Source organism: Agelaius tricolor, unplaced genomic scaffold (genome assembly GCF_023055355.1).
Source record: "Agelaius tricolor isolate 1412-34295 unplaced genomic scaffold, bAgeTri1.0.p SCAF_1, whole genome shotgun sequence".
Lineage (NCBI taxonomy): Eukaryota > Metazoa > Chordata > Aves > Passeriformes > Icteridae > Agelaius > Agelaius tricolor.
The window spans coordinates 17,621,281-17,634,005 of record NW_027269261.1 but is presented as its reverse complement, the minus strand read 5'-3'; the positions used below and the strand labels follow the sequence as shown (position 1 = coordinate 17,634,005).

General features: G+C 37.8%; 1 protein-coding gene across 4 annotated transcripts in view; it reads left to right on the top strand.

Annotated features, from left to right (window-relative positions):
• PCSK2 (proprotein convertase subtilisin/kexin type 2) overlaps positions 1–12,725 on the top strand; it is a 111,959-nt gene that overhangs the window by 4,549 nt on the left and 94,685 nt on the right. Inside the window, exon 1 of one of the 4 annotated variants that reach the window (XM_071425237.1) lies at positions 10,132–10,167. The exons of the other annotated variants lie outside the window; for them this stretch is intronic. Within the exon in view, the coding sequence (XP_071281338.1) occupies positions 10,147–10,167 (21 nt within the window). The 5' untranslated portion in view covers positions 10,132–10,146. Of the gene's footprint in view, positions 1–10,131; positions 10,168–12,725 lie in introns of those variants that run through there. 4 annotated transcript variants of the gene reach the window in all.

The following is a 12,725-nucleotide window of genomic DNA, read 5'->3' as shown; positions in this document are numbered from 1 at the left end:
ACAAACAAACAAAAAAATCCTGTTACTTAAATGTAGTCAATTATGCACATGAAAGCTGTAAATTATCAAGAAGATTTGTAAATCACAGACTCAAGCACATCCCTAACCCAGTTTCTGTAAAGCTCCTTCTCTACCAGAGACTCAGAGTGTTTGTTGGTGGTGAGTGTTCTATTTAAACTATAAAATAATTACCTTGTCAGATTTTAAACTTGTTTGAGTGTAAAACAATCAGGTTAGTCTCCCCTACAGTAGATCCCCAGTGTAATTGCTTCATTACTGTTTTGAATGCGTGGTGTAGTTTTTTCTTAGTAAAACATGCAGATTAAACCTTACCTTTACAGATTTTTGGTTTTTTTCGTGAACTACAGCTCAGTAAATAGAGTTATGGAATTCTCTCAGTTTATAAAGCTGCCTGCATTTATAATTTTATTTATTCCATATTGTTTGGACCCATTTGCAAAACAGAACATGTGGTAGAGACCGAGGAACTGCATCACAAGTGCAGTTCTTTTTACACTTTTTTTTTTTTTATGCTGCAGCCCAATGGGGAAATGTGCAATTATTGGTTTTCATTTACAATATATTTAGTTTTGCCAGTGTCAAGGAGAAAACCTGTAGGAAGTGGACAGCATTCCCTGAATGCTGTGATCCCAGCATACCAGAACATGCTGTGTACCAATCGATCTGCCGTCTAGCCCAGAGTGCTGGGCGTGCTTGGCATTTGTTTATTAGCAGGCAAATGGTCCCAGAGACTGGGTCTGTTGCTTGTCTCCTTCAGAAAAGGACAGAGGTGTTTGAATTTTTGTTTTTTTTTTTTTTGAAAATCCAGCTGTTGTGTGAAGGTGAAAGATAGCCTTCTATCTTCTTCACATAACATGCCAGATGACAAGATATAAGACCCGACCAACTCTTAGGAAAACTTTTACTGCTGTAACTGTACTGATGTGGTTAAAGTGGGGAAACAAATTGCAGTGCTGTTGCTATCAGTGTAGGAGTACTGACATGTTTTACTCATTCCAAGTCAGAACAATAGGAGCAGAAATTTAATTTCCACTGGAGCTTTTAACAAGAAAACCATGTTGATTTCAAACAAACAAACAAAGAAAACCAAGCAAAAGCAACAGCAACAGAAGAGCTGCTTGACTCCCTGGAACAGTTATGCTGGTAATAGTTACTCTTTAGTGCAGCTAAATAGAAGTTTGCATATGACCCTTAACCTCATCCATCAATGGAGTTGTTCAATTAAACTTGAGACATGTAACTCAAGTTTCAAAGGCTTGTAATAAAGCAGTTGCAAAATAGTTGCCAAAGCATAGGTAGAATTTATCTGGTAGATAGTTTCCATTAGTAAGTTCTGAGAAATGTCCATGCTCACAGAGTATTCTGTGAACTGGAAATCAAGCCAAATTGTTTAAATTAATAATAAATTATGCCAGTTCTTACTAAAATATTATAGCTGGGAAACACTTTTGTGCAGGTCCGGTCCACAGAACGGGTGGGTAGTTTCTGTGTGAGCGGTAGTGGCAAATTCAGTGCTGTTAATAGATGTAAAATTTACCTTTGTCCTGCAATGTTATTCCAGTCATCAGAAACCCTGTTCTTCTTTTTTTTTCTTTCAACTTTGCAGATAATTAAATGGGTCAGGTCTCTACAGGATGCTGCTGCATGGCAGCTATAAATATTGCAGTGAGCAGCTCAACACTTCCATCCATCCATAGCCTCTGGTGGGAGGAAGCTTAACTGCTCAAGTATTTGTCAAAGTCTAGTGTGTTGCTCTTGTAAATCAAGGCAAACTCTGCATTTAACTCTCATGAGTTCATTGAAAAGGCAAACCCTGTGCTACTAAAATGGAGATTTAATTTCAGCTCAGCAGGCTCAGGCCATGTTTTGTGACAGAAAGCAGCATCCCAGAGAGAGCTGCATTCGGTGTGTACTGTGTGAAGTTCTGAGTGGCCACAACGCACAGTTTATCATGCAGTGTGAAATACAATTTGGTCATAGATTTATGACAGTAGCTCAGCACTGTAACTCAGCTGTACTGGCTCTGTTCAGCAAGTAGCAGGAGCTTGGACTTAAAAAAGAAATTATGAGCTTGGCCACTCTCCATTTATACACTGTGATTATAAATAAATAAATTGGGTAGTAACAGCTCTTTCACAAGGAGTGAACTGGGACATTGTCCTGTATTACCTACCTGCTTAAACAGGACTTCTGTGGAAATGTTACATTCTTAACTACTTTGTCCACAGAAAGGAAATGGTTTTATTGACCTCAGTGTTTACATCAAACCAGTTGGCACATGTATCCCAGATACTCATGAGCGAACTAAATTATTTGCTTACGAGATGAATAAGATGGTAATATGTCAGAGCAGTTTTATCCAAAGAATCAACCTATGAAAACCTGAAATACAGCAAATATATATTTAAATATTATTATTATTAAGTAGAGAAATTTGCTGTTCCAGATGATTGTTGGATACAAAACTAGAGCCAAAGAGGTAAGTCTTCCTTGTATGCATAGTAAAAGAGGTGGAATATAGCCTTCCCTTTCCTGATGACAAAGGATCCTTTTTTCTACCTACTCATTTTTTATGAAAAGCCAGTGAAACGGAGGAGTGTGATTCTGAAATCTGCTCTGTGGGTGAGTACTGTCTCTGTCACCTACTGTGCAACACCAAGGGCAGCAAAAACTTCTTTTTAAGGCTTTTAGCTGCAGCCAAATATGGTAAATTACCTATAACCATGACTGTTGGATTCCCATCAGTCCCATGGGGACTTTATGCTTCCCTGTATCAACTAATTTTAGAATGGTGTTTCAGTTGAACTTAGCTGTTTAGAAGTTACTTAGAGCCAGTTGTAAAGTGGAACTGGCAGTTCAGAATTTGAGTGAAGTATTAAAAATCAGAACTGGAATATTTGGACATTTGGAAGAATTGGCTGCTAACACTGATGGAATGATGGTTGTGGATTTTGACATCATCATCTTGAACAGCATTTCCTATTTTAATTTTTATATTGCCATTTAAAAACCCAAACTCCACAGGAAGATGTACTTTTTATCTCTTAACTGTAAAACCATTCAATTTCTCCTACAATTAAGATATAGTTCAGAATAAAACCATGTCAGGAAAGCAAGTGGATATTTTTCTTTCTTTTGATGAAGATTAAAACACTCAGTGTGATTCTGTAAAATTCCTTTCCCCCCTTCTATCTGAACAGTTATTATTCATGTTAAATATATTATACCTTGCTAGAGAAACCAGTTTTTCAGGCTCTAAAGGCTGAAACTCTGAGTGATTAATTAAGATTTTCCTTTCCTACATTTTTCCTTGACTAATGTCATAGGAGCAAGATAACATACAAGCACATGCTGAACTGAAAACAATTTCTGCCAGCAATAGACTTCCATCATTTATTAATTGGCAGTAAAAGACTTAATTCACAGATGCTTGAAAGGTCAGTGAGGGAGGCCCTGGGAGGAAGGCTAAGGGGTGGTGTTGGGTGTTGCCGTTTGCTTTCCTTTCTCATCATTATTGCTAGGTTTAAGTCGTCCTTTTTTTCTTCTGTCTACCACAGAGCTCTTGATCCCATTCAGAGCAGCTGCTCCTTGTTGTGAAGTGACCATTATGCTTTTTTGTCAAGAGTCAACAGGAGCTCTCTCCAGGTTGTGATGGCGTGAGTAAAGGATTTGCCTCTGACCTGATCTTGCAGTAGTGAGGCTAGTGTCTGTGACTTCCTCCTAGCAGAATCAAGAAACTTTACAAAAATAAGGAAAACAGCAGTGTTCCAAAATGTTTTCTTTTCTTGGCTCTCTTGAAAATGGTTTTCTTGAGGCTTCCTTCCCCTGCTTTTCTCAAGCATACTACCTTATGTTAAAAAAGAAAAAAAAAAAAGAGAAACAGTGTCCTTCTGTCCTTTAATGTTGCAGTTTTGTTTCTAACCCATGGACTTCTCTCCCATAAAGCACATATTTTTCTGAAGGATCTGACTGCTTCTCTGGCAACTGGAAGACTTTTTCAGTGTGGTGTAATAACAGAAGCCTCTCTGTGAAGCACTTTCTGTCTATCGGCTCTTCCTTGGCAGCCTAGCATTAAAGAGACACAAAGTAAAAAGGAAAGAGTAAAGGTTTTGAATTGCAAGAGTGGTCAGATCTTGTTAAAGTGTCAGTAAGAGCTAGCATCTTTGCATTAGAGTAATTCACATAATATGTGCCTTCTTGAGTAACTCTTATCAGTAACCAACTAATTTTGCTCTCAGTTGTTCTTATCACTCTACTTCATTCAAGCTTAAGTTCCTGACTCTGCTTTTAGATGCTGCATGAGCTAAGCACTTGCACAAATGTTTATGTAGCCACTTGGTTACATGAACGTAGACTTAAAAATAATGCCCAAATGCCTTACTGGAAATCAGCATCTTAGTGTTTAGCAACATCTTTCCTCTTCTTCATCGGTGAGGTTTAAGTACTGGCATTTTTGTGTCTGGAGCATGCTGCATCTGAATGTTGTTTTTTAAATAGCAAACTTTAGCTCATGGCTTTTATCTCTGTGTTTCTGAAGCTGATGTGACACCAGGCTCCTGTGTGACAATAGTAGTCAGCCTGCTTGGTTGCATGCTTAAAAGGAGAGATCGGCTGGCTGTAAATCAGGAGTGAGGCAAAGTGGCCTTTTATAAGCAGTGCTAATTGCTGTCAGCAGTATTGATCTATCTCAGAGGCATACCATAGCCATTTAAATTTGCAGACTCTAACTGAATCAAAATGTTTTTTATGAGTTTTGTCTAAGGAAGATATACTGATAGGAAGAAGAGATTTCCATCTTATAATGCTTAAATATATTACAACCTTTAACAAACATTTGTTGTTAAAGAGGTGCCTGATTTCTCACAGATATATTACATGTGTAGATATACCCATTAATATATGTTTGCAATGGCACTTGGCATTTTACATTTAAGAGTTTCATATCACAGTCTGTAATGCTGTGCAAACATTAATTAAGTGAATCCTATCAATAAATGAAATAACTAAACTAGTACTTATAGGAGTATGTCATTTTACATGGGAGGCAACTGAAACAAGAATGTTACTGCTCTCATTGCCTAAGATTTTCCTAATGTAAGAAGATAATGAGACTGATGTCTTTGGAAATTTAGTTCTGGCTCTGTCCTAGAGCAGAGTTGCTACCATGTGAAGCAAGAGCAGAGACAGAAATAGCAAAGGAAATGGTCATGGGTTGAATGATCTTGGAAAGAAGGTTGTTTGAGGTGTGAAAACTTACACAGAATATTAACATCTTGAAAGATGCTTTGAAAACACAGCAGAACATCAAAAAAGTGACAGGATACCTTGAGGAGCTCCATCGCTCCAAGCAGGAGACAGGTACTTAGAGCGAAAATTTTATTCATCTTTGTTAATAGAATGTAGAACTGGCAAAGCCACTTCCGTATTACCATCCTTTTTCTTCCCTTTATACTTACAGCATGACTGCTTCAGACTAAATGAGTTATGGTTAATTAACTGGGTCAAGTACTGACTAATTGTCTCTAAAGAATGTCTGGAGTCTGATTTCTGTTTGTCTTCTTTTCTCATTTTTGTTTGTTTAGGTTTGTGTGTGTGCGTTTGTTTTTTCTATTTTGTTGTGTTCCTTTGTTATTGTTTTGTTTTTATTGGGTGGAAATGTTTTTGTTTGTTTTAATGGGATGGTAAAATTCTCCCAATTTGTGTAAAAAAAAATATGTGTAAGACATACTTGCTTTAAGAAAATTTAATTGATTCACCTTCTCATGAAATCTTATTTACTTAATTATTCTAAATGATATGTGTGTTTCTCTGATCTTTGTGTGGTTGTAATGGAATTGTGTAGGTGAATGATTGGAGAGGTTTCCTCCTTTTCCCAGTGTTTGTTTGTTGCTGCTAAAAATGACAACACAGTTGGTAGATGCTCCCAGTGACTTTTTTGGTGCTGAACTCCAGAATTTTTTCTGGTGCCCAGGGCTTGACTGAGGTGCTCTTCTCACAACCACAGCCACCCCATTTATGTAAGAGGACATAATGATGATTGTTCAGCCTTTACTTCAGCCTGTCAGCCAAACAATAATAATTGCCTACTCCTGGTAATGACAAACTGGATTAACCCAGACAGTCCAATTTGAGGTCTAGTGTATAAGCAACATTCTCCTCAAAATCTGGGAAGTATCCTGCTTTCCACGGGGCATGTGGTAGATTTGATAATGGTGTTTACAGTTACTGGGGAGTATCAGATAAAACTCTCTAAACTGCACAGATCCATTCCCATGAAGTAGAATAACCATTTTTAAAGTGTCAAATGACTTCTCCAATTCACTGATAAAACCATCAGCAAATCCAGAGTATTGTCACTGATGACTTGTATGACTTGATGTGCTTGCAGGATGGAGCTCTTCAGTGACAAACCTAACAGTGACACAGATACAGTAAAACCTTACACCTGTGTGATTCATTGAATTGCAGATCAAATTCCTAATATCACAAACTTGTAACCAAACCTATGGAGCGGTGTTTTGTAAGTGCTTGGAAGCACTAGGTGGGGTAATCAAACAACAAAACTGATGAGAAAATGACAGTAGCCATTGAACATCAGAATTGATCTACCTGAACAGCAGTGCTTCTCGTACAGACTTCAGAGTGAAAGAGCTCCTGGGGCTCAGCTCTGCTTGTATTCTAACTTGGCCACCTCAGAGAAGTGAGATGGATCATGCTTTGAAAAGGCCTCTTTTTTTTTTTTTTTTTTTTTGCCATGAATTGTGCAGGGCATTCAGATGAATTCCATGTGGACAGATTGGACATGTAAGTGTAAACGCAGTCCACAACTGGTTAAGTTTCTTCCATTTACTTCCAGGTTTTTATTAAACACCTCATGTCCAGCTATTGAGACGGTTTAACCTTGTTCTTGCTGCATGCAAGAGGGACTAGACAAAAGGCTTTGTTTTATCCTTTTGGATAAAATAAAATCCTAAAGTACATATTCTACAAATTCTTGACTTTACACTGTTTCTAGAGGAGAAAATATTTTGCTGTGGAGGTGAGGAAACCTTTGAGGAACCATTAGAAATGACTTCTGCTGGCTTGAGAGGATGTAATAGAACTTTCTAAGCAGTGTTGCTGTGTTCTTACAGAATAACCACAATTCTAAATAACAGTAACAGGTGGCCTTGTTATCATGTGTGTTAAAATATTACCATTTAATTTTGTATCTCGCTACTTAGTCTTGGTCCCTTCTTACTCCCACCACCAGTTGCTGATTCCTTTAAGAGATGGTTGGATATTTATATGAAACAGAGCTAAAAACACATGAAAATGTCTAAGACAGGCATTTATGAATTAATTTGTAAGAGAAATTTTCACTTTGTGTTACTAAATTGATTTCACAAGGATGGTCTTAGGATGTTTTCATATGAAATGTACCTTCTGGGAGTGTTGAAGCTATGGCTATAACACCTCCACCTGCCAGATTTGCCAAGAGAAACAGATTAGACTTCGGTGGAGGCAGCTGGCTAGGACACAGGTACAAGGAGAACTGAGCTGGAAGACTGAATCATAGCACTCAGACCTGGACCTGACTGTGCTAGTCCTTGGGGCTGTTTGGAGCTTGTGCAGAACCCTGGTTCCAACAGAAATCCTTATTTTGTGCCTTCAGCATAATTATAGCACACAAATGAACAAGTGTGAATCCTTGCCTGGGGCCGTGGGGACACAGTAGACTAGATTTCATATTGGGTGATCTCTGGTGCAGCTTTAGTCCTCTGTGCTATTTCACATTTCTCTACCAATGTTTGAATTAATCCTTTCATGTCTGTGCTTTGTTCTGTGTCATTTCGGTGCCTGAGGCCGCCTGTGTTTCTAGCTGGCTCTTCTCTTACATGGCCCTTATCCCTAAAGTGAGTGAGTGTTTTTGACTTCAGACTTAGCTCCCATCTATGTATTTAAAGGTGAAATGATTTCTAATGCTAATTGGGGTAGGGAAAAATTAGAGCAAGAGAGTATAAAAATGATTATTGAATATTTATAAGCATCCTCAGTGCATTTGGTGAAACTGGGATGAAAAGGTTTCAAAAAGGTTTCTAATTTCTGCTGTGAGGTACTTCGTTGTGCTTCACTTACAATGGTAACTGAAGGTGTGAGGACTGTGGGGCCCGCAAAGGCTCCAAATACATTTATTTTGTAAATATATGTACTGGGTTTAGGTCATATTTTCTGTTGGTGTAATTACTGAGCAGTAATGGGATGAAGGAGCTCACCTATGCCAATTTACGGTTCCTTTCAAAGTCAGGAGGGATGCTTGGGCAGTGCTTGGACTCTATGGGGAGAAATGTTTTGTGTAATACTTCTTTAAAAAAAGAAAAAGATTAAATTATTATTTAGGGAATGGGTATATATTCTTTTCCTTTAGCACCAGTGTTTGTTTGAACTCTCACATCCATGGCCACATATTCATACTAAGGCAGGCAAGGAGCTCTGAGGAGGGTCTTTGTCAACCTGGCTGAATGAGTGCTTTCTGTGAATGTCATTCACTGACAGATCCATTTATGCTGATTTCGGTGACCAAAGAAGGTGATAACTTGCTATAAATTGCACTTCTTGTATTTATAAATGATTTTGCTCAAAAGAAAGTTGTTGCAGACTATTGTCCCCATTAGTAATTTGGGAGAGGAACCTTAACAAAGGATTAAAGTAAACTGATTTTAGAATATTACAGTATTGGGGAGAAATCATTGGAAATGATGCACATAAGTTAGCAGAGTGCTGTAGGTATTCTGCATTAGTGTGAAAGGCAGTATGGGAAGGCTGGGCAGAGGTAGTTCCCATTAAAATGAGAGGGGGAAATCCAGGTTGTTCTTAAGCTTTTTGTGGGCACCATAATGTATGTAGAGCTCTGTAGTGAGCCAGTAAAATGCAATGTTAAAGACAAGGAGCCAGTAAAATTTTATATTAAAGATAAGCCTTGGAACCAATTTTCATCTTTTTTTTGTATTCTATATTACCTCTTAAAACTAGTGACAGACAGTGAATGCTGGACCTCTCCCTGAGAGCCAGATAAACTATTGATGCCACTGGCAGCTTAATTCGACTTGGGAATTTTCTTAAAAATTTATTGCTGCTTCATAATACCTTTGCTAGATGGGTTTTTCTGGTCAGGGGATGCTGATGCTTGTTTTCTGTGTTAGCTCTGCTCAAGGTGGTCTCACTTGTTGCAGTTTTAGAATGAGGAACAGTATCTGATTTTAGTCTTTCTGTGGCTTTTCTTTAAACTTCTGCACTGCTTTGCAGCTGATACTGATTTTCTTTGCTTTGTGGCAGGCAAAACTGCAACTGATGTCACTGTGCATATTGTTCAAGGCAAGACCAAGAAAGAAGAGCAGTTTGATTTTGTCAAGTAGACAAGATGGGATGGAGCCATCAGCTCTGGGGAACTATCTCTGTGTGCTGCCCCATCCTAGATCATCGTAGGTGTCTCTGAGGAACAGGCTACTTTATACCTGATTTTTCCTACTCAGAGCAGTTGAGGGCTCAGCAATGGACTGTCTTTTTCTTCCTTTTAGTACCAGGGAATGGCATCTCTCAGGAGCAATGCTTGGGCCTGGCAGGCAAGAATTGTAACTGCATGTTTACAGCACGTCTTCCCAGCAGTGGCATCTAGGACAGCACAGTGTCACTCCCTTTTCTTTCTAGGGAAAGACTGTAAGGAGGAGAGTGCAAAATGGTTCAGAACCATGAATTTAACTAACTCATTTTTATTTCAGTAATAATTACACCTCAACCTCTGTGATTCAGCAGTAGCCTGAGGACAACTAAGATACCTCAGATGTATTGGTGCTAAAACTGTGGACAATTTGAAACTTTTCCCGCTTCTTTCTATACCAAATGGTGCATCTTGGCAATCTTCATAGAATCATGGGATTGTTAAGGTTGGAAAAGACCCTAAGATCATCAAGTCTATTTTGATATCAATTAAGCCTCTTCCAAGGAAAGAGTTTTTCTTTGCTGCATTTAGTTGATCACTGAATTTTTAAAAGTTATTTTCTGGTCCACATCCTTCAGGAAGAGGGTTAAAGACATTTCATTTTTGCTCCAGAAAGTGTTATTAATAACCACAAGGAAGCTGCAAATATGAAGAAAAGAAGGAGACAGGTAGATATAAAATGTTTTGCTCTATTTAGTGTTTTGTATTTGTGATTCTGGTTTTGCTTATATGTATTTTCCACTAGTACTGTCATACAAATATTGCAAGTAATGAAGTGCTTGTAATTCCTGAGATTCTGGCAGTTGTGCCTTGTAATGGACAATATTTATACATCAAGGCAATAACTACGCCTATTTCTAAATTATCCTCCTCACTTGAATGTTAAAGTGCTTTCCAGTAATTAGTTATCTTACTTAATTGCTAATTTTTTTTGAGGTCAGGAAGCTTTGCTTTTGTCTTACAAAAAGAACCTGAGCTACCAGGCTGAGTGCATTATTGTTCCATGGTACATGCTGAGCCTGCTGCTGCCAGAATAGTAATTTTACTCCATAACAATTCCAGCTTTACAGCTACAACATTACAGAGCAGATACTGTTGATGACACTTCCAAGTCTTTATGTACAGGAGATCTGTTTTCATTTCATTTCAGTATTTGCACTGTTCGTCTCACTATTTGCTCTTTTGCTATAGCTCCAAATCAAAAGACACTTCCTGGAGTAGCTGATAGTGGGAACGTAAATCCTCCTGTGAGCTGCCTGTGTCCTCCATTTGGTTGGGACCAATAAGTTACTGGCCTGGTATCAGGAGTCCCTCAGAATTGGAAGTTTCAATAATTTCTTGTATTCACAGATCTCAGTGCAAAATCCTCTTCAAAGCTTGACATTTTAGGCCCTTTCCCTGGTGTCTGATTTCTCCCAAATGTATGTTCATTGATTTCAAGGATTTACTGCAGGGTTTAGATTCTTCCTGAAAATTGCTTGGTTTCTGCTATTAATTATTCACAATTACCAGTGCTGGATCACAATCTTTCAGGTATTGCCTTACTGAGCTGCCTTCCTAGGTGTCTCCCTCTGGGTTTAATTGATCTGGTGTGAAAAAACATGTGAATTGTAAAATATCCAAGTTCCTCAAAGATTACTGGGATAACTGTGGAAAGAGTGGAATAATCTTAGTCAATCTTATTACTTTGTCCATAAATCTGGTCATTGTTGTACTAATTGTAATTGCTTATGGTCAAACTTGAATACACCAGCTTTAAAAGGTTACTATATGCAATATTGCTTCATGCTAAGAGGTATTAGAAACTAACCTTATATAGAAAATAAACAGCAAATATCTGTTATTGTATATTTCCAGATATCTTCAGAATTGCTTAGCCTAATCCTTAAAGGAAGAACATCAAGATCAATATTTGACTGGATTTGATTTTAATGGTTGATACTAAAATAAAAGGAAGAAAAGTAGCCTGATTTAATGGAGAGAATTAGAAGGCTAATTAGGCCACAGACAGCAAAGGATGGTATTCAAGCTGTAACTTGTAATCTGCCCATTCTGATTTTTTTTTTCCCCTGCATGTTTTTGAGGCATAGAGTAATGTATTAAGTGGGGGGGGGGGGGGGGGGGGGGCCTTTGCCTGGAGAGCCAGAACTATTACCAAACTCTGGATTATGTAAATACCTGATCACCCAGTTGGTAAAGATGTCAGATACAAGTTTAAATGTAAATCTGCTTTTTAAAACAGTTACCTAAACCCAGACAGAATTTGAACTTTCATAGCTCTGACTCCGGGGATAAGTACAAAGTGCAGGAGATTTTGGTGGCCTTTACTGTAAGCTTTCATAGTCTTCTTTCTCCTTCTACCTTAGCTGTTGTATTTTTCACAAGTGTGTGGAGCTGAAGCTAAATACTCTGATTATTCACCCAGAAAAGCTTTCCAGTCAGCCATGCAGATCAGCTCCAGGGAACCATAATGATTTTGATGAAATCTCCTTAACCTTTTATAAACACTTTAAAAGAGGTCTTTTTATCAGAACAGAATGCTTAGATTTTTTTTAAAGTTACTTCATGCTTATATATCATATAGAATGGAATTTTAACATGAAAATTAAATGCTTTCATTTCATTGATAGTAAATGTTTCAATTAACATAAAGAAGTACTTTGAAGAAAAAGAAAATCCGAACTTGCCTACTCATTTTTGAAATTACCAGATTGTAGACTTTCAGAATTCACTATCTTCTATTTCCACACTGCTTTCCATGTATAGTAAATTATGTTTGTGGAAGTGTACCAGATATAGTGATAGATTGACTGAAACAGGAGGTAATTTTGTAGAAGGTAATTTATATTTATGCACTGTATATATGTGTGCACAGGAACAGAATCTGTTTTATGGCAACATGATGCTGCTACCTGTATTCAGCCCAGGTTTTCTCAACATTTTTTCTGTCTAGACATCAGCCTTGGTATTTCAGTAAAGAACTCTGAACTCCTGCTAAGATGTTTATTTATCATGAAGTACAGATAATAAAAAGGGAAGGAACAGGCTGTCATAGCTGTTCTACAATATCTCTTTTAGAAAGGTATTTTACAGGCAGGGTAGTCAAACCTTTGAAGTTGAAGTATCCATAGCATTAATGTGTAACTTCCTGACCATTTTTTTCAACTTTTACAAGGACTAGCTTAGTTTAAAAATGTGCAGTTAGTTGCTTAGATTTAAATGTTCA